Source organism: Eurypyga helias, unplaced genomic scaffold (assembly GCF_000690775.1).
Source record: "Eurypyga helias isolate BGI_N326 unplaced genomic scaffold, ASM69077v1 scaffold30740, whole genome shotgun sequence".
Taxonomy (NCBI): domain Eukaryota; kingdom Metazoa; phylum Chordata; class Aves; order Eurypygiformes; family Eurypygidae; genus Eurypyga; species Eurypyga helias.
Genome location: NW_010224305.1, coordinates 646 through 20,701, shown reverse-complemented (window position 1 = coordinate 20,701; position 20,056 = coordinate 646). Strand labels below are relative to the sequence as shown.

The 20,056-nt window shown below is 40.1% G+C and overlaps 1 protein-coding gene across 1 annotated transcript in view; it reads right to left on the bottom strand.

The window, feature by feature from the left end:
* LOC104516757 (cysteine-rich hydrophobic domain-containing protein 2) overlaps positions 1-12,543 on the bottom strand; it is a gene marked incomplete at its 5' end in the record, with an annotated part of 17,325 nt that extends 4,782 nt beyond the window's left edge. The window contains 2 exons of the mRNA XM_010161196.1: positions 12,193-12,348; positions 12,489-12,543. Of these exons, the coding sequence (XP_010159498.1) occupies positions 12,193-12,348; positions 12,489-12,543 (211 nt within the window). The remainder of the gene's footprint in view (positions 1-12,192; positions 12,349-12,488) is intronic.
* Between the last annotated feature and the right edge of the window lie 7,513 nt (positions 12,544-20,056).

The following is a 20,056-nucleotide window of genomic DNA, read 5'->3' as shown; positions in this document are numbered from 1 at the left end:
AGGGAAATCGATTTGATTCTAATCGCACCATGAAAAGAACATGATCTAACTGCTTTCAGCCCTCCGTAAATCTGTACTAGGTCTTTAGCACAATGCAACTTCCAATTTAAAAAGCACTGAATGTCTCGTCAATGACTTTGTGAAGAAAAAAGAACAAGGAGCAGACATAAAAATTCCAATAGTTGTTTAAGCATTAAAGTTCATTTGCATCACAGCAAACCTGAAAAGGGCTGACCTCTCAAACCGCCTCTCAGGTCTATGAAGTTGTAGCCTTGACAAGCTCACATTGACAGAGCTCATTGACTCTGAAAGGCTACTCTATCAATGGTGAAAAATGGCAATAGGTTCTACTCTGAGCAGGCATCTGCCTGCCCACCCGCTGCTAAACCAATGGCAAAACTGATTCAAAACCTGAATCTACCTTGTAATCTTCCCTTCCAGGACTTTTTAATAATAGTTTAAGATCACGATACAATTTAATTTCATTGTTTGCCCCAAAGAGTGTGAAAAACATCCAAGCTTTCTGAATTCCAATAAAATTACATATATATTACAATAATACACATAAATAAGAAATTGATAGGTAGTTACGTAGTATTAATTGGTTTATTTAAATAAGAAGCCAGTTTGAAGTCATTTGACTAGCGTGAGATAAAAACCACATGCAGCCTCGAGACAACAATTATTTACGTTCCCAGAGCCTTAAACCACAATCCTTCCTGTAGTGTAACTTGGGATAGCCACCGCTCCCAAATCACACCACATTATCAATACAGAAATTTTAATGAAAATTAGACTGTAAAATATTTCTGCAAACCTCAGAGCTTGGAATAAAAAGAAATGAATTAAACAACATCACACAATTCACTATAGTAAGTTTTCTTCCTACTTGACAGGTGAAAAAAAGCACTTGCACGTGCAGCTTAATTAATCACCGCTCTTGACATCTCAGTGATTTACAGTGAGGAGCAGGTGAGGATATACAAAACCAGAAAGGAACACTTGATTTGAGTGTAGCATTTCCAGCACACTAGGATGACAAGCTTATATATTCTATCAATGGTGTACAGAAAAACCCATACAGCAAATTATTTGTTAGCCACAACAAAAGCACAAATTAAGTGGAAGAGAGACTTGCTTATTAGGAAGATTTAATACTATCCAGCTTTTAAAATTTTCTTCTTTAAAAAAACTCCAATATTTGAGCAAAGCTGCCACTGCAATTCAAGTACACTTTTTAGCATACCGATGATAAGTACATAACACACTCCTGCAAAAAGTAGATAGTCTTTAATGCTGCCCACAGAATGTTGTGAAATAGCTCACCCAACTATCCAGACGCCATGCTTACAGAATCAGTTATTTTCCAGAATGTTTCATTAAAGTTATTCATGTTTGACACTATCTTTTGAAAAACCAAACTACCAAAGAATACACTTTCACCAATAGTAAATAAGGATGGGGTTTTTTTAAGTAAAATAAAGGTTAAGGTTTTGCCCTTAAACATGGAAGAAAAAAAACCTAGGAAGACTAAGCATGAATTTTTCATGCAGAAACAAGGCAGTACTGAATACAAATAGTGTGCTACCTGTATTGCCAGGTCTAGCAAAGTTAGTTTACAATTCCAGTGCAGTTACTATCCAGACTGGGAGGCTGTGCAGCCCCAGGGCTGGAACATGCACCCCTATGCTAAACCCTACTAGCGAATGGGCCAAAGCCCCCTCAACTCCTGCTGTAAATCAGTGAGTGACTGGTACAATATTAAACAAAAGGATCTTAAAGGACTCCCAAAACGGTGCTAATTTGAGTACCTCCCTTTGTCTTTATTTAGGCTGGGAAACAACATGGACAGTAACAACACGATCCTCCACTATCGACTTTATTCGTAGTTATCTGGGAACTACCAAAGAATCTCCCATTACGTGCACTTCTTTGAATTTTCATCTGCAAACTCCAAAACACGTAAACGTAATGCAGCATTAGTCCAATAAATAGTATGTAGAGATTTTAATATTCGTTCATATAAAATTTTATGACAATTAGTAATTCTGAATATTGTCCTGAAAAAATACATTTATACTCAAATTTCAAGATAGGGAGAGACCGATTTAAGCAGATTTTTGTCGAATCTCAAATGGCCAACATTTGGATTATATCCCATTGAAGAAAGAGGTCTGAATTATACCATCTCCACTGACTCAGAAATGATGGAAGCAGGAATTTCTGTTCATTCTCCAAACAAAGATATATCCAACTACAAAATTTATACCAAACTAATTGAGTTACCAGCATGAACAATGAAATATAAAGTTATCTTCTGAGTCACACAAATTTATGCACACTTTCAACATGGCAGAACATCCCCCAGCTCAATTTTTAGACCCATATTGGTGCCACGAAAATGCCAAAGCTGTACTCGGAACATACATAACTCAATTACATCTATCTTTATCTGTGCTGAGAAAGACCCTGCCTTGAACACTGTATCACAAATAAACCCTTTAGAAACTGTAACCCGCTAAGATTCCCATCTTAACAAGGAATTCTCTATTCGTGAAGGGCAAAGACGACAAAGGTGAAACGGGAGTTGGTTTTGGAACCTGACATCCTGGAATACCCGCTTCAGCACGTAGAGCAGCTTTTTGTACCATCTTGAAATGACTGCCTTGCCCAACAGGATTACTATCACTGCATCTTGTCTTACCTTACAGATGATTCTGGGCAGAAAGTGAGCCCAGACCAAAACCAGATCAAAGCTCCTCATCAGGCAGAGAGAAATATAATCAGCAGAATTCTGGAGCAGAAGAACTGACATCATCAAGCTGACTTCAAGAAACTTCCCATTCTGAGAGACAGACCTGAGGATACTGTCCCACATCCTCACATGATCCATAAACTGACCTAATCCGTACGGGTCTCAATCCTGAGCTTGTACATCACAGATTAATTTAAAGCTTAATTAATCAAATGAGATCAACTACTTTCTGGAAAGGTGTCTCCCACCACATTCTCTGCTGATATAAAAAGAAAAACATTATTTAACACTATTGCATATAACAGTTTCTAATATCTAAGCCAAAAACCATTCCTCAGAGACTCTGGTTACCTTGATTCCCAAACTTCTAGACTGTGCTAGAAAGCTTAAAAAAGCACTAAAGCCATGAAACATGCAGTGAATGTCTAGAGAAACACACACTCTGTGTATATTTCCCGGGTTACAATGGAGAACATCTTGTCCACCAACATATTAACAAATGAACACCGGATGAGTATTTTTCCAAAGTCATTTTGGTCTGCAGTAGAAACACATGGCAGAGAGAAATTACCAAGTTCCTAGAAGTTCATTACAAAAGTCCTATATAAAATTCCCTTTCAAATATAGGCAATCCAAAAGACTCAAGAGGCTAAGGCCACCGGATATTCTAGCTGTCCTATAAGAGCTAAGTCACCAAGGAAGTGTAGCTAGCTGCTTTCAGTAATGACGTGCCAACCACTGTGGAAACCTCATACTATGGAGAAGCCTTGTAGAAGAAATGGTCTTGACCTTGGCAAAATTATACACTACCCTTGAAAAAGCCTAATTCAGATGGGGAAAAACATTTCACAGGCAGACAGCTGTTGAACTGATCCCTGAAGCATCCGGATTACAACTAATGTTGTTACTTCTATTTGTAAATGAAGAGTTTTAACTCTCTTATTCTAGGATTAAATTCTACCATTGATTCTCTGTCATTATAAGGTAACGGTGACCATGAAGCTCTGTTCACTGCACACAAATTATTCAAATCTGGCCATGACAACCTAATAAGGACATTCTCACAACAAGGAGCACAGAAAATGAACATGTGAGATGGAATGGACTGTAACAGGGATGAAAATAGGATTGAATCTCCACCAAATAACTCATCTGGTGTCATCCCCTGTGGGAAGTTATAAACTTAATATGGATAGAAATTCCACCTCTATCTTCTCTTTTAAGGTTTTGGAGATGTTAATTGGGGTCTCTGTCATTTATTTCCAAAATATCTAGTAGTGTGCCATGGAACATAGTTCAAGGCCAGTGCAGGTGGAGAAACTAAAGAATCTCAGGTTACATCTCTATTAGCAAATGAAACTGTGCCCAGAAACATTCCCATTCACTCGAAGCCAGCTGGCAGGGAACACCTTACATCTTTATCGGTAAGTTTTCATAACCTCCGAACCACTCACAGTGCCTGGAGCATTCTGATAATGCCTAGGAGTTGTTACACAATACAGACCCAGAGCCTGCCAGGGACCTCTCCAAGAGTACCAATTATAAAGCACCAACTCCTAGGAATACCCCCAGGTTTAATTTATTAGTATGTAGGAAGCCTTTGACTACTGCTGTTAGGAGTGTCCAAGGGCAGGAGACAAGAATGGAAGAGAAGCTACGTGGGCAGAAAGACTGAACGGCAGCATAACTTAAAATAACTCTAGAAGGCCCTGTAAAATCCAAGGCTCCACTAGTGTGCATGCTGAAGAGCATGATTCCTCTGAAAGGGAGGGCCTCTACAGTGCCTTGCTCATCGTCTAGGACTGGGGCAGAAAATTACAGAATCCCAAGTAGGTTAATCCTGTAAACTAGTTAACCAGTTTAGAAAAAATAAATCTGGCTACATAAAAAAAGAAATATGTTTTCAATCAGCATCATCATGATTGTTCTAAATACAGCAATTCATTCCAAAATTCAGCAAAAAATATTTTATGGGGAACAAAATGAAAAGTAATTAGTCACTTTCCACTTGACATGTATGTTTGGCACAGTAGAAGACTTACCAACACCTTCAGTCTTCTCCTTTGTAGGACTGCCACCCCACCCCCACCCTCCCAAATTCTTGAACGACTTTTTTTTTTTTTTAGTATGTGAAATAACAAGTTAACTTTTTTCATACACAGTGCTTGAGTTAATGAGAGTGCTTCACTTAGGCAGAAATAACATTTTACTACGGTTTGTTTAAAAATGTGAATATATCCCTGAGCAAGACTACTTTGAGAACAAGCAAGAGAAGTGTCACTACCTCACACTTGCCAGCAGCCCATTCTAGTTTTATGGTTCCTTTTACAGTAACATAGTCTAGCAACTTATTCTTCAGGGAAGTGCTTTTTACTTATTTTATTTTTATAATATGAACTTCAGATAATTTTGCATTCTATTCTTTCATTAGTGTTTACATATGCACCCTATTTAGCATCATCCACAAGCTGTGAAGACAGCCTCCTAAGATTGACCCTTCCTAACCTCATTTCCAAACCTGACAACTAGCCACACCATTTTTAACATACTCTTTCAAAATAGCTCTACGCAAGTTTTGACTGGCTCACACTTGTTGCTTCAGAAACACGACAAATTGGACATGAAAAGCAATTTAAAAAGCAATATTAAAACCAAATCACTGCATGATCTATGGCTCTCTCTACATACCATAACCATCACAATTTAAAAGGTGCTATAATATGGAATTATTAATCCCATGTGACAATTTTAATTAATATTAGACTGTTCAGAGATATTCTAATTACAAATACAATTAACTTTTAAATATTATTTAGAAAATTCACTATAGAAACCAATTATATATGCTGCATTTAAGATTAATAAAAAACTTATTAGAATCATAGAATCACAGACTGGTTTGGGTTGGAAAGGACGTTAAAGACCATCCAGTTCCAACCCCCCTGCCATGGGCAGGGACACCTTCCACTAGACCAGGTTGCTCAAAGCCTCATCCAGCCTGGCCTTGGACACTTCCAGGGATGGGGCATCCACAGCTTCTCTGAGCAACCTGTTCCAGTGCCACACCACCCTCTCCGTGACAAATTTCTTCCTGATATCCAATCTAAACCTCACCACTTTCAATTTAAACCCGTTACCCCTTGTCCTGTCACTGCAGGCCCTTGTAAAAAGTCCCCCCCCAGCTTCCTTGCAGCCCCTTCAGGTACTGGAAGGGGCAATAAGGTCTCCCCGGAGCCTTCTCTTCTCCAGGCTGAACAAGCCCCACTCTCTCAGCCTGTCCCCATAGCAGAGGGGCTCCAGCCCTCTGAGCATCTTCGTGGCCCCCTCTGGACTCACTCCAACCAGTCTATATCCTTCTGATAGTGAGGGCGAATTAATTCATATATTAAGAATACATGAAGTCACACATTTAACTTTACAACACATATTTGTGAAATACTAAAGGATTTGCATTTGACCTATAAAGAAACTAATTAATATTTTGTCATTTACTTATATTTTTAAGTATTTGTCACGGTATTCTTCATGCCTGCCTGCCTCCCTCCCCTCCAAGTAGGTCTGCAAATGAAAAGACACAACAGAACTACCTGCTCCCACAATACCTCGTTACGCACCAACTCGGGCCTCTCCCTTTAGGAAAGCACATGTAAACCTGATAAATCTTTACGGGTTGCTCTGAAGGAAACAGAATCTGATTTTAGAGATAGAAAAAAATAATAACATTCAGAACTATACACATGATGATTTCACATTTGTAGTGTTGTACAAGCTTTGCCGCTTTCAGTTCAGTATGTGGAAGACTTAGTGATTCTTCTGACCAGAATTATAGTTAACAATTTTTAGAGAAAAATATACCAGGTCTGAATCTTCTGATTCTTTTAAAGTTTTTATTTCATAGCTAATACTAAAAAAGAGATTATTTGGTTTAAAGACATCTGAATACATCTGAAGGCAATGGTCAAGAATGAATATTTGATACATACGAGCTCTACTTCAAAGAAGTTTCACTGAGCTGCCTACAGCCAACAGGGATCACATGTTCTGGTTAGGATAAACATAATAAATACATTACAGTTTCAAAGATTCTTCTAAACTGAATTACTAAGTAAATTGTCACAACAGATACTTCAGAAACAAGGCACCTTCGATCTTAGGTAATTGCCTTGAGGAACAGCTTGGAAAAGCCTTATGGTATTAGAGCATCCCCAGTGCCAAGTCCCTGGCAGAGAGACACAGGAGAAAGTTTATTTTCAAAACTGAAGGAAATACGTATGTATTCATAGCTTCAATAAACTGAGTTACTGTATTTTAACATCAGTATCATCCACTGACAAACAAGACTACTGTATTTAAGAAAATTCATTCCAGCTCCTCCACCACATATTTAATTTAATCAATACTTTGGAAGTTGTAATTAGCTAATGTTTATACAGCACTCTGAAGATGTAAACTGCTACCTAAGTGACAACTAATGCTGAGGCTTAAGCAGCAGTCATCAGCTTTGTGTAAATTCACAAACAAACAAGTAGCTCCTGAAAGTATTAGTACAGATCCCTCCTAAATATCTCTTTCTATTCATTTCAAGAGATTGCCCATGAACCTTCTGAAACATGCAATTTTCACGTACAATACCAGCTTCTACGCAATCTAGCAGTGCTGCAATTCAAGCATAGCTTTCATTGTTACCCTTCCTGTTGAAATTATTTATCCTATTTACACACAGGGGACTACAGCATTCAGTTAATACTGAAAATGAGTGTCAATTCATTTGAAAAAAGTGGCTTCGAATGGGTACCTCAGCCTGTAGTGCTTTCTGAATTATAATTCACTCTGTCATTCTTCTTATTTAAAGAACAATAACTTAAAGACTTAATGTTCATTTGTACAATCTGGAACTTGTCCCAGAAACGATGGTGCAATCTATGAGTAAAACTGAAGATCCCTGACAATCCAGATCTGCAAATGAGGGACTCTATTTCCTGTAATTTTCTTGCAGCTTTTATTCATTAAGATCGAATCAAGACCACATAAAAGGAGAGAGGCAATAAGATATTGAATCAAATTAAACACTTATTCTACTGGTGAAAGGTAGCAGGCTTTTTCTCAAACACCTCAATGCAAAAGAAGAAAGGAAACAATACTGTACAAAGACTTCCAAAACTACAACTGAACAAAGCACTGAAAAGAAAAATACAGTGAAGGGAAAGCTTTCATTGCATGGAAATGCATTAAAGTGATATAATTAACAATTAAGCTCACAAATGTACGTGACAATAAATTCCTAGTTTGAAGCACCTGCTGATTTAAAGAGACAAACCCATAACTTCTTTTTCACTGCACAAATAAGCATATATTCCCATTCCCAAAGGTTCAATAATTGTCTGCAATTTCAAAAATCATATTTACATTGGTGACATATTCCCACGTTAGAATTAAAAAAGTCAATGAAAGGCAGTAAGGATACAGAAAAATGAAGGGAATTATTGTAACCTGACAAACTCTGAAGCTGCAGCTTTTATTTTGCTTATGTGAACCTTGAAAAAAAGTGTTTCTCTGAAAGAGCTGCAAAGTATACCAGCATTTTAAGAACATGGTAAATTGATTCAGCCGCATTCAAACAGGTATTTCGCAATTCGTGATTCTGAGAAATCTTCTGGATTTGAAGTAAGCAATCGTATAGTTGAAACTGCTGTTTCATTTAACAAAATCCTTAACTTGATAAACACTCCCAATCGTTAACTCACTGTAATTTGTTCAACAAAACAAATTTGTGAGTCTTCTATTTCAGCAGAAAAGGGCAAAGATGAAGGCTGGTCTATTTTTATTGTGTGATTAAACCATGCTCTACACAAATTTCAGTTCTACATGGGAACACTCCTATCCTGCTTTCAGACAACAAACTCACTAATGATATGGCCTCGGGAGTCTTTTGTGATCACTGCAGCAAAGTTCCAAGTAACTGTCCTTTTACTAGGAATCACTTAGGACAGGGCTGAATTAGCACAGCCCCCTGGGGCAACACTTCTCAGACTAGGGCAGGTATTGTAACATAAGTGACCTTTTCTTAATTGTTCAGTTGTTGTAATTGTTTTGTATCACGAGTGGCAAGTGGGAAAAAATGCATTGTATCTAAAAGTTAAAGAAACAGACACATGTCCTCTTAGATCCCTGTTTCTTCCAAGACACAGTGAAGTCAGAGACGAGCAGTACAAGAGTTCACACGTAAGTGATTACTCCCCACTGAATACATCAACCTGCTGTGTATCAGCACAACTGTGACACCAGCAGCAGCCCAAAATGGTCAATGGATTTAAATTTTTTCTTAATGGAAGAGTATGAAGTTGCTCCTTGTCACAGTTCTACTGATATCTACTGAGAAAATTACAGACCAGAACCTAGATGAACCAGGTTGTATTTACAACTGCTGCCAATGTACCAAGCAGCTCCAGGTAATTCACATCATGCGCTGTCTCTCACTTTCTCTATTTATAGGAAAATATATACAATTAGTTTCCTGCACTGGCCATGAACTGATGGTAAGTCCCGTATAAAAGAAAAATCTTACAAGCTTGTGGATACGATTCAATACTGAGATCTTAAAGGGTACAAAATTCCAGGCAAGAGGGATTTAACTCCATTCATCACAAAACTTTGGACCTTGCCATCCAGCCAGTTTTTTTACACAGCGGAGAGCACACCCATCCAAGCCACAAGCAGCCAGTTTCTCCAGGAGAATTCTGTGATAAAAAGTGTCAAAGGCTTTATAAAGGTCTAGGCAGACAACATCCACAGCCTTTCCTTCATCCACTAAGCAGACTGCCTTGTTACGGAAGGAGATCATGTTTGTCAAGCAGGACCTGCCTTTCCTAAAGCCATGCTGACTGGTCCCAATCCCTCTCTTACACTGATCACTGTACTTTCCTGATCTGGGTCTACCAAGAAAAAAAGCTGAATCCACCCGTACCTATTCAAGCAACTCAAGTGGCAGTAACTTCCCACTGCTCTTCTGTGAGTAGTAGCCCTGACTAGAATCATTACAAATTCTTCTGCATGTTTCCTGTGGTATCATTTGCAAATACGTCCTTGAAAATATTCCATAGCTTTCTTCCTTACCTCCCCTGCCAGAACAAAGTCTTTCCCAGCCAGATCCAGGATTAAGAGTTATCGTTTCAGAAAGCATTCTTTCAGTTTGTCTTTAAGAACACAAGTTCATTAATTCTTCTCTACACTGTACTCTCCAGATGCCCAACCGACACTCAGTTATGGATTCCCTGTCTGACAGACAACCCTCTAAGCAGACATCTATTTGCTGAGCTGCTGACATGGACAAATGACCTTGTTACAACATCTGAAGTCTCCAGATTGCCTTAAACGATTTTCCTTCTGTAGGAATCAAACTGCCTAAACACACGTATCCAGTGCCATCAGTGACTAGCACCACTGTGCCATCCACACTGGCACAAGACACTGTGTGTATAGGCAGCTGAGTTCTAACCTTAATTTCACTAATGCTGGGCACCCAAGCTTGAGCCTGAGTCACCCAGTCTTAAGTGCAGGAAAAGGTGTGAAGGTCCTTATACATCTCCAGCTCTGACAGGAAAAATGCAACATTTACTGACAGTCTGGCCATACCTCTAGGATGACTTCTGGAACTTCAACCCCAAGTTTCTGTGCTTGCTCCTGCTGTTTATCCTCTTCCCAAGACTCTTCTCTCTTTATGCAGTCTGTATATTACAGCAACAATTGCACCATTAACCTCTTTCCAGCCTCCCTGGAGCAGAGTATCCATGATTTTTTTTTTTTTTTTTAATATTTATCCTTTCGGAAGGAAGTTCACCTTATCTCCTATCCTATGGAAACTTTAACAGAAGCACTTCTCTAACTGTTGCTTCACTGAGTTCTCACACAGAACCTCCTTCTTCAGCTTCAAAGTCTGCTTTCTGGCCCAAGATGCTACAAGCCCTTGTCTTTTTTCTGACTTTGTTTAACAATAAAAAGTTGATTATTTGTGATTTATGGTAATAGATTAAGAGGCCCCAGTACAGAAGACAAGGTCTTGTGGCATCGGCCCTACCATGTTATCATTTCCAGCTACAATGGCACCATTACATGAGAAAAAAGGATCAAACTAAAGAGCACCACGACCTTTTTTCCTTCAGAAGTTAAACATGGACAGTAACAATGCAGGCTTTCCTTGTGTTTGTAATGAACAGAGCTAGGCCTGGAATGGTAGTCTTTTCTGCAGGCTAGTTAAGTCACCAACTTAGCTGTTGAAGCAATCAGCTTACTTCTTGTAACAGACTTTCAGGATATGGATATGCACTCAGCCTACAGCAGACATCAGTCTGTGACAGCTTAAAGACAGAAAACCTAGGGTTTGATATAATTCACACAGACACCAACGAGGTTTTCTTCCCCCTCCATGGACTCCAATGTTACTAGTAGGTTTTTCTACCTTATTTTGTAGGCAGTTACAACTAACCCTGAGTAATCTCTCACAGGGACTAAGTATTAAGACCTTAACACAGAAGTTAGAAGGTACAAAAATGCGTACAGGTTTTGTTATGATCAGTGTTCAACCTATGAATATTTTTTTTAGAATGCCTTGATTTACTGACTCTGTAAAATGAGGACTTTGATAAAAACATGATGTTCAGTGTACTGAATTCTATACAATTCGTAGCATTAAGAGGTATTACAGAAGAGAGAATACACACAAGCCTTACCATCATATGGAAAAGATGAACAGTACTAATAGTGAGGAGAGGATGGGGAAGTACAGAGATTTCTTTCAAGGTAGTGAAATAGGGCTAGCCAAAACCAATTTTTACGCACATGAAAACAGAAAAGATGGGAGGGTATTCTGATTAACTGCACTGAGGGAAGGGAAATGAAAACAGGTACGTGCGATGAGCTTCTCATAACTAATACACTAAACGCCAAGTGCATACAGACAAAACACTACTTTCTAGTTCTTAATGTAAGAAAAAAATAAAAATCTTACTCATCTACAGCTTGGAAGTAAAATCCAAAAAGAAGAATCAATTATCTTCCCCAAAACTGCCTTTTTAAACAAAAATGTAGGGCTATTTGGGCCACAGCATAATCAAAAGCTTCTCAAAACAAACTGCCGCACTCAATCACTGCCAAATTCTGATAATCCCAAAGCGTACCATAGAGAAGACACAGCTATTAAAAACCTGTGTTGAAAGTTACTTCATTAACAAGTGCTGTACAGCAGCACAGACATTCAGCTGAGTTAAAAACTCGAAATTCCACTGGTAGCATGACAGACAACTGATATAAAATGTATGAAACCAAACTCATTTAAGGAAGTTCTAGTACACAGTTTTTGAAGGTGAGGGAGATAAAAACACACCGAGAAAAAACTCAGTACAGTTATAGCTATCAAAAGTTATAAGAACAGATCAACTCACTCTTTTACTGAGGCAGATAACTGGCCACATACTACAACCTAAAGTGCAGCAGCAGCAAAGGCATCCACAAAGTAGCCATCGTACATTAACTGGAAGGTTCTTCTTAAGACAACTGTTAACTCTGCTGATGCTGGCTTTAAATTCTTCAGGTGCAACCTACAAGGAAAAAAAAAAGCCCAGAACACTAGTACCACAGCAGTATGATTTCTGACTCTTACAGTGGACTACATCCGGAACTCTTGTTTTTGTAATAAGATCTTAACTCTAGTTCCAAATTCTTCTACACAGATACTCACCTTTCCAGTTAAAGATGAAGGAAATTCTGCTTCAAATTTGTTGCTTAGTCCAAACCTGCAAAAACAACATGAAGATCATCCCAAAATTATAAATCACCCAAATCCATGCCACAACTTGCAAGTACCTCATAACACTCTCAGGGTTCATATCAGAAAGGCATTCATTTCAGGAAAAAATAGTTGCTGTTAAAAGTAATTCCTAAAATTATCCTATCCACCTCCCTACTCCACTAGTACAGCTCTATCTTGAGGAAAAGCTCTTCCAGTGCTTTTCCACTCTGGCCACGCCAAATGCCTGTTCTCAGCATAATTGAAAATTTTGTTTATCATAATCTTGTTTATTCAGAAAACGTATACTAGTACATTCCAAAACACAAAATGCTACCTAACAGAACGGGATTTAAACGCTAATTTGAAAGAAACATAACAACTGCAAATATAAACATATGAAGAAATTTAAGATGGGTGGAGTTACTGAGGATCCTGGGCTTCAGCAGATCTAAATATCAGAAGAGTTTCAGCTTGTCTATTAAAAAAAAAAAGGTTTCTATTTTACAGCTGGATAGATGAGTTCAGGAATGGATGAACCTCAAGAAAAGCAGAGCATTTTCTGGTATCCAGTCTGGACAATAACTTCTAACAGGGACTATACAACTTACCAAAGTCATTAATAAAACTGTATGACTGGCTACTAATTTCGTAAACAGAAGTCAGTGTAAAGTTTCTTTTGTCATTAACAACCTTCTGAATATAAACCAGAGCAGTCTTACCATCATCAGATACTTCACACACCACAAATCAGAAACTGAACTGCTTAAGACTTGAACACTGGCAGCAAGACCTATCCCACACAGCTCAGCTGTGTGCAGAAAAGCTTACCTGAGCCCTGCTAGCTGCAGAATTTAAAGACACAATTTGCTTTGACAGTAAGTTGATTGTGCAGCTAAGCATTTCTCAGGGTTGCTTTATTCTTTTCTTACTGAACAGAATGGTCGGCATGCCAAGGGAGAACTTTGTCCAAGCACTCAAATGGGCAGTTAAGTGCAGTCCCAATGGTGAGCCACTGTGGAAAGACCTCACAAAACCCAGTGGACAAAAAAGGTAGATGAGCTTCTGTGTAGATAAATAAAAGGTGCTGAACCTCAGGAAACCTAAACTGTGCTTATGGGATACTCAAGTTTGGCAGCTTCAGCTTGATCTCTTCTCACCACTCACAATTCTCTTAACCATCAGCTCAAGGCAAGCAGCAACAGCTGCCAGAAATAGCAAAAAGATGCTGGGCACCACTAGGAAGGTGGTTATGAACACCCACGGAGGGCATTGTTTTCATTCTCCATAAAATCCTCATATTCAGCACTCAGTGCAGTTCTGGCATGCACATTTCATGCAGGACTTGGTGGAGTTAAGAGAAAGCAAAGAGAAGGAACACTGATACCATTAAGGGAATAAAGCAGCTGCCTTAGTGAACCAACAAGGCTGACACTACCTTGGAAAAGAAGGCTGAGGGGGGTGTATGAGCCAAGTGCAAAGCTTCAAGAAGGCAGTGGATGAGGTGAACGATTAACTGCTAATCACCAAAGCCCACAACAGAGGGCACTCACTGAAACTAGTAGGAGATTGGTTTAAAACAGATAAAAGAAAGTGCTTCTTTAAGCTGCAAGTAGCCAGTTTCTGGGTTTGTTTCCACTTGAGATTAGTGACACAGAATGTACCAACAGATTTGAATAGATTACACAAGTTCCTTGAAACAGACACTAAAGGAAAGACCATAGAATCATAGAATGGTTTGGGTTGGAAGGGACCTTAAAGACCATCTAGTTCCAACCCCCCTGCCATGGGCAGGGACACCTTCCACTAGACCAGGTTGCTCCAAGCCTCATCCAGCCTGGCCTTGAAGACATCCAGGGATGGAGCATCCACAGCTTCTCTTGGGCAACCTGTTCCAGTGCTTCACCACCCTCTCTGGGAAGAACTTCTTTCTGATATCTAATCTAAACCTCCCCACTTTCAATTTAAACTCGTTCCCCTTGTCCTGTCACTACAGACCTTTGTAAAAAGTCCCCCCCAGCTTCCTTGTAGCCCCTTCAGGTACTGGAAGGTGCAATAAGGTCTCCCCGGAGCCTTCTCTTCTCCAGGCGGAACAAGCCCAACTCTCTCAGCCTTTCATCATAGCAGAGGTGCTCCAGCCCTCGGAGCATCTTCGTGGCCTCATCTGGACTCGCTCCAACCAGTCTATATCCTTCTGATGTTGGGGGTCCCAGAGCTGGATGCAGCACTCCAGGTGGGGTCTCACAAGAGCAGAGTAGAAGGGGAGAATGCTCTCCCTCGCCCTGCTGGCCAAACTTCTCCCGATGCAGCCCAGGATACAGTTGGCTTTCTTGGCTGCCAGCGTACACTGCCAGCTCATGTTTAGCTTTTTGTCCACCAGTACCCCCAAGTCCTTCTCCTCAGGGCTTCAACTACGTTGAAGCATACCTCACCTCGCACAACTGTGTATGGCAGAGTACAAGGAGAATGGCCACCAGGAACAGCTAGACTTGTACACAACCCATAAGCACCAATGCCTGTTGCAACAGCACACTGGGCTAGTCAGTTTATGAATTTGACCCTGAATGTGATTTTTACATATCATCTTAAGGAAAAGTAATTAAACCCTCTCCCTATCACTGCCTGCAGGCAGTAGAATCCTAGAACAATTTGGGTTGGAAGGGGCTTCAAATACGATCTAGTCCAACCCCCCTGTCATGAGCAGGGACATCATCCATTAGACCAGGTTGCTCAGTGGCCTTTCCAACTGGACCACATTTCCAATAGTGGGGTATCCACAACTTCTCTTGGGCAACGTGTTCCAGCATCTCACCGCCATCATCATAAAAAAACTTCTTCCTTTATAACCACTCCATCTACCCTCTTTCCGTTTAAAACCACTGCCCCTTGTCCTATCACTACAGGCCTCAGTAATGTCTTTCGCCACCTTTCTTCTACACTTCCTTTATATACTGAGAGGCTGCAATAAGGTCTCCCCATAGACCTTACTTACATGTAAGTCACCTAGCGTATTTGAGTATTTGTAATTAGAATAGTAGCTCTGCAACTCCTGCAAACACCTCAAAACTGGTGAAGTAACAAAATAAAATTGTTAACCAGAGAAATATATGGCAAGTTTAGCAGTTCAACACATAACAAAGAAAACCCATATTTATTGGAAACATACTTCTTCCACTCAGAGTACTTGAGTACTCCACAATAGGAGAATCGTCCACCCTTCCCCTAAAATCCCAAGTGAAACCAAGTGCTGAGGCAAAAGTCATGTAAATGTCAGAAAGAAGTGTCATGCCCTGTCAGTCAGGCTACTTAAAATTACCAGTAGTTTAAAGCAGGAACCAAAGCCTGAAAAAATCCTTTGGATTTATATACAATTCATAAGCAGCCAAGCCTGATGGACTCCAAGCTCAAGATACACAGCTGCCATCAGAAGTTTCAAAAAAAAGGTAACACCACTTTACTATATAATTAATTCATCAAAACAACACCACAGATAGATGCTAAAAGAGACATCTCTTGAAAGAATGACCTTCATGAGCTTGATGATTCAACATCCAGAAGACATATACTATGACAAGGGAATTAAATACAAATTTGAGCAATAAGCTAGTGCCAACTACAAGGGCAATTCACTCCAAAGCAGCTCTCATTGCAAGAACTAAACTAAAGCTGAGCCACGACCAAGAGATGAGACAGAATTTCAGTTGTCCCTCTATCCACACATGAAAGTCGGCCTTTACTCTGAGGCATGAGCAGGTAAGGCAAAGGCAGAAGGGAGTCCCCCTGCTCTCAGTTAAGTCACAAAATGATGTAATTGCAGGAAAAACCCTGCTCAGTCTCATGCTCAAGGTTGGCTGGGAAAGCAGGACAGAAACAAGGCTTTTCTTTTGAACATGTGACCCAAAAGTATTCAAATGTTGACAGCTTTGAACACAGATATTCCTGGAGATCGAAAGAGACATGCCTGACAAAGACAACCCTATTGACAAAGCTCTGGAGGAGTCCGAATTCACAAACATGCTGAGACAGAGGGAGAGGCACAGAAACTTCTGACCCACAGAGTTACACTTTGGTGACGTTATAAGCAAATGAGACTGAGACTCCGTACTCAAGGCTTGTGGCAATGCTTAATACGCAGCGGGGTAGCGAAACTAAAACATCAAAGCTACCTCAACCAGCTACCCACATTATTCTGAGCTTTCCGCATTACAGTTTTGTCACCATACGCAGGCAGTAAAAACGGGTGGCTCCATACATTAAAAGCTTTGGTAAGTAATTATATGATCTCAGTATTATTACTCTGGACTGCATGCTGCAATTTGGAAATTAAAAGGTTAGAAACTTCCCCAGAACACTACAACATGTTCACCATAAAGACAACAGCTCTGGGCTGCATCAGGAGAAGTGTGGCCAGCAGGTCGAGGGAGGGGATTCTGCCCCTCTACTCTGCTCTGGTGAGACCCCACCTGGAGTGCTGCATCCAGCTGTGGAACCCACAATATTGGAAGGATATAGACCGGTTGGAGCGAGTCCAGATGAGGCCACGAAGATGCTCAGAGGGCTGGAGCACCTCTGCTATGGGGACAGGCTGAGAGAGTTGGGCTTGTTCAGCCTGGAGAAGAGAAGGCTCCGGGGAGACCTTACTGCACCTTCCAGTACCTGAAGGGGCTACAAGGAAGCTGGAGGGGACTTTTTACAAAGGTCTGTAGTGACAAGACAAGGGGTAACGGGTTTAAATTGAAAGTGGGGAGGTTTAGATTGGATATCAGGATGAAGTTCTTCCTGGAGAGGGTGGTGAGGCACTGGAACAGGTTGCCCAAAGAAGCTGTGGATGGCCCATCCCCGGAAGGGGTCAAGGCCAGGCTGGATGAGGCTTTGAGCAACCTGGTCCAGTGGAAGGGGTCCCTGCCCAAAGCAGGGGGGTTGGAACTAGATGGTCTTTAAGGTCCCTTCCAACCAAACCATTCTACGGTTCTATGAAAATAAGGAACAAAAAGTGTCTTAAAATCAAAATCTTGAAATCAGTATTTTGAAGATGCATTTCCTAGAGCACTGTCCTGACATAGCACTAGATTCCTTCTGTGCAATACTCCATCTTCAGTGGCATGTCCTCTTCTCCACTTGCTCAATGCTTTTCCTGCTCTACATCACGTCTCCAACAGATCCATGCTCACCTCATGCATGAGTACTTCCTATAACCTTCCTGGAAGCTGAAAAAAATATTTCTTTAACATGTCTCTGCTTGAAAGGTTGAGCTGAGTTCCTGCCCTTGTGAATGGTGAAGAAAGAATGGTGAAAGGGGTAAACTTCCAAGTATAGGAGTTTACAGTACAGGACACAGCCAACCTGCAACCTCTTCTCAGCCTGTAGCTCAGATCTTTCAAAAACATAAAACTGCCACACACTATCCTCGTCCTCTTTGTCCTCTCTTATGGGGACACTAAACCATTTTTTCATTGCTCTCAACTGGACTCTTCAGTTCCACATGTTCACAACCCTTACAACATAAATATATATTCCACAAATCTTAACACCTTCCATCCATAATACTTACAGAGCCCTGTTTTCACTCATATCTCCTTGATGCAGAGTAAGGTTCAGTAATACATAAACAGACTTAATTTAATATTAGAAAAAGATTACTTGGGTGAAAATGTATTTTGTGAGGATTTTTCCACCCTCCAGTTCTCTTCAATCAACACACAATGCACCAAGATGACAAACAGCAGAGAAAGATATTCCCTAGCACCATCACAACAGCTCTCCATCACGCAGGCACTGCCAAAGACTAACAAATCCAACATTACTAGCTAAAACAAATCTGGTATATGTTAAAGCACATATGTCTCAACTGGCCAAGGAACAGGAAAAAACAGGAAAACAGTCACTGAAAAATACACTCAGACAACCTATCACAAATATTCTCCTCACAATTTCAAGCTCATCACGTACCTCTCCACCTCAATACAATTTTAGAAACGAGTATGAAAAACCTTGGGCTTCCAATTCAGTTTTAAGTAAAGTTCAGTATTTTCTCAGCTTTCAAGTTTCTTGCTATTAGAAGAGAGCACCTCAAGTAATCGGAGACCAGGTCAAATATTATTCTTAACTACCAAACTGGTGGTGTGAACAATGTTAAAAAATATGGAGTTTTAGAGTTGTGTGCAGCATGCTCTAAACAGTGAGTTTAAGAAGATAACTCCTGGTGCTAAACAAAAGCCCTACACCCTGCAAAGGCAATGCCTTCATATGCTTTATTTAGGTAATATTTACCTGCCTTCTTTTAATCACTCTTAACTAGTCGGCTTAGAAAGGACTCTCACACACTTCCATTGCTGGATGAAATCATGTAATAGTAAGTGCCTTTCTGACATTAATCTGTAGTCACGGAAATTACATATTTCAAACTCAACATCATGATTCCTATGTAATGTCAGAGAGGATATGACAACAGACTGTGAAAAGAGAGCTTCTGTTTAAATACACACAGGGCAGAAGCAGTCAGCAACTTTTTAAACTGCAAAGCCAGGAACAGATCAATCCCGTATTTGCTTAATTGCTAGTAATTTCTCTCAGACCTTCAAAATGCATACATGCTCTTATACCAGGCAAGGCTAATTAATTATATACTTAAGACCTGACCTATTCCTTAAATCCACCAAGTGATACTCTGACAGCGACCTAACTTTTAATAATAAGCTTCTCTATCAATGACACAAAAAAAAAAAGTTATAGGTTGCATAAAGGTAAAAGTGGCTGATGTTATTGAGCGAACTGTTCACACCTGGCACGATAAAGAAAGCAGATGAAGATCAACCGCCTAATTTTGGAGGTACAAGTTCATATTTCATTGCTCATCCAAAAACTAAAGAATAAACATTTTAAGGAAGATCTTAAAGTAATAATAAGTTAGTGACCATTAATGAACAATTAATGAGGCATCCATCCTTCCTCAACCACAACGCCCTTACCAGTCACAGACATGCTATGCAAACTTCCTCAGGATTCCACTAACGGGCCTTGATCTTGTCTGGCACAACTTACCCTCCAGTACTGGAGAAGAAACAACCACTTGCCTCCCTTTCAGTTCTTTATACTTTTGCATTTGCCAATATGACAACTATCTAATTATGCCCTTCATTTGCTTACCAGAAACAGGCTAAGGCTACCAGTTTACTTTCAGAGAAGTCATGGGATGCTAACAGCTTCTGCTCACAATAAACAGTCATACGCTGAACACTTTGGCTATGCTCCTTAACGTGGCCTCCTCTACCTCCAGCCCATCCAAATCCTTCCAACTCTCCAAACCTCTCTCAGTCTATCCTGTCCTACTTCCTGTTTTTAACCAGGCAGCAAACTGCACTGCCCAGCTGTCAGTAATGCCTGTCAACCAAATATTAAAGCAGTAATGTACCAAAGTGCCACCAAAGCCACCGTAAATTTAACCCTGAATTTCTGGACAGGTCAATATCTGAAACTCAGTTTGTGGGACTTGGAGCAATAGACCACAACACCTTCAACTT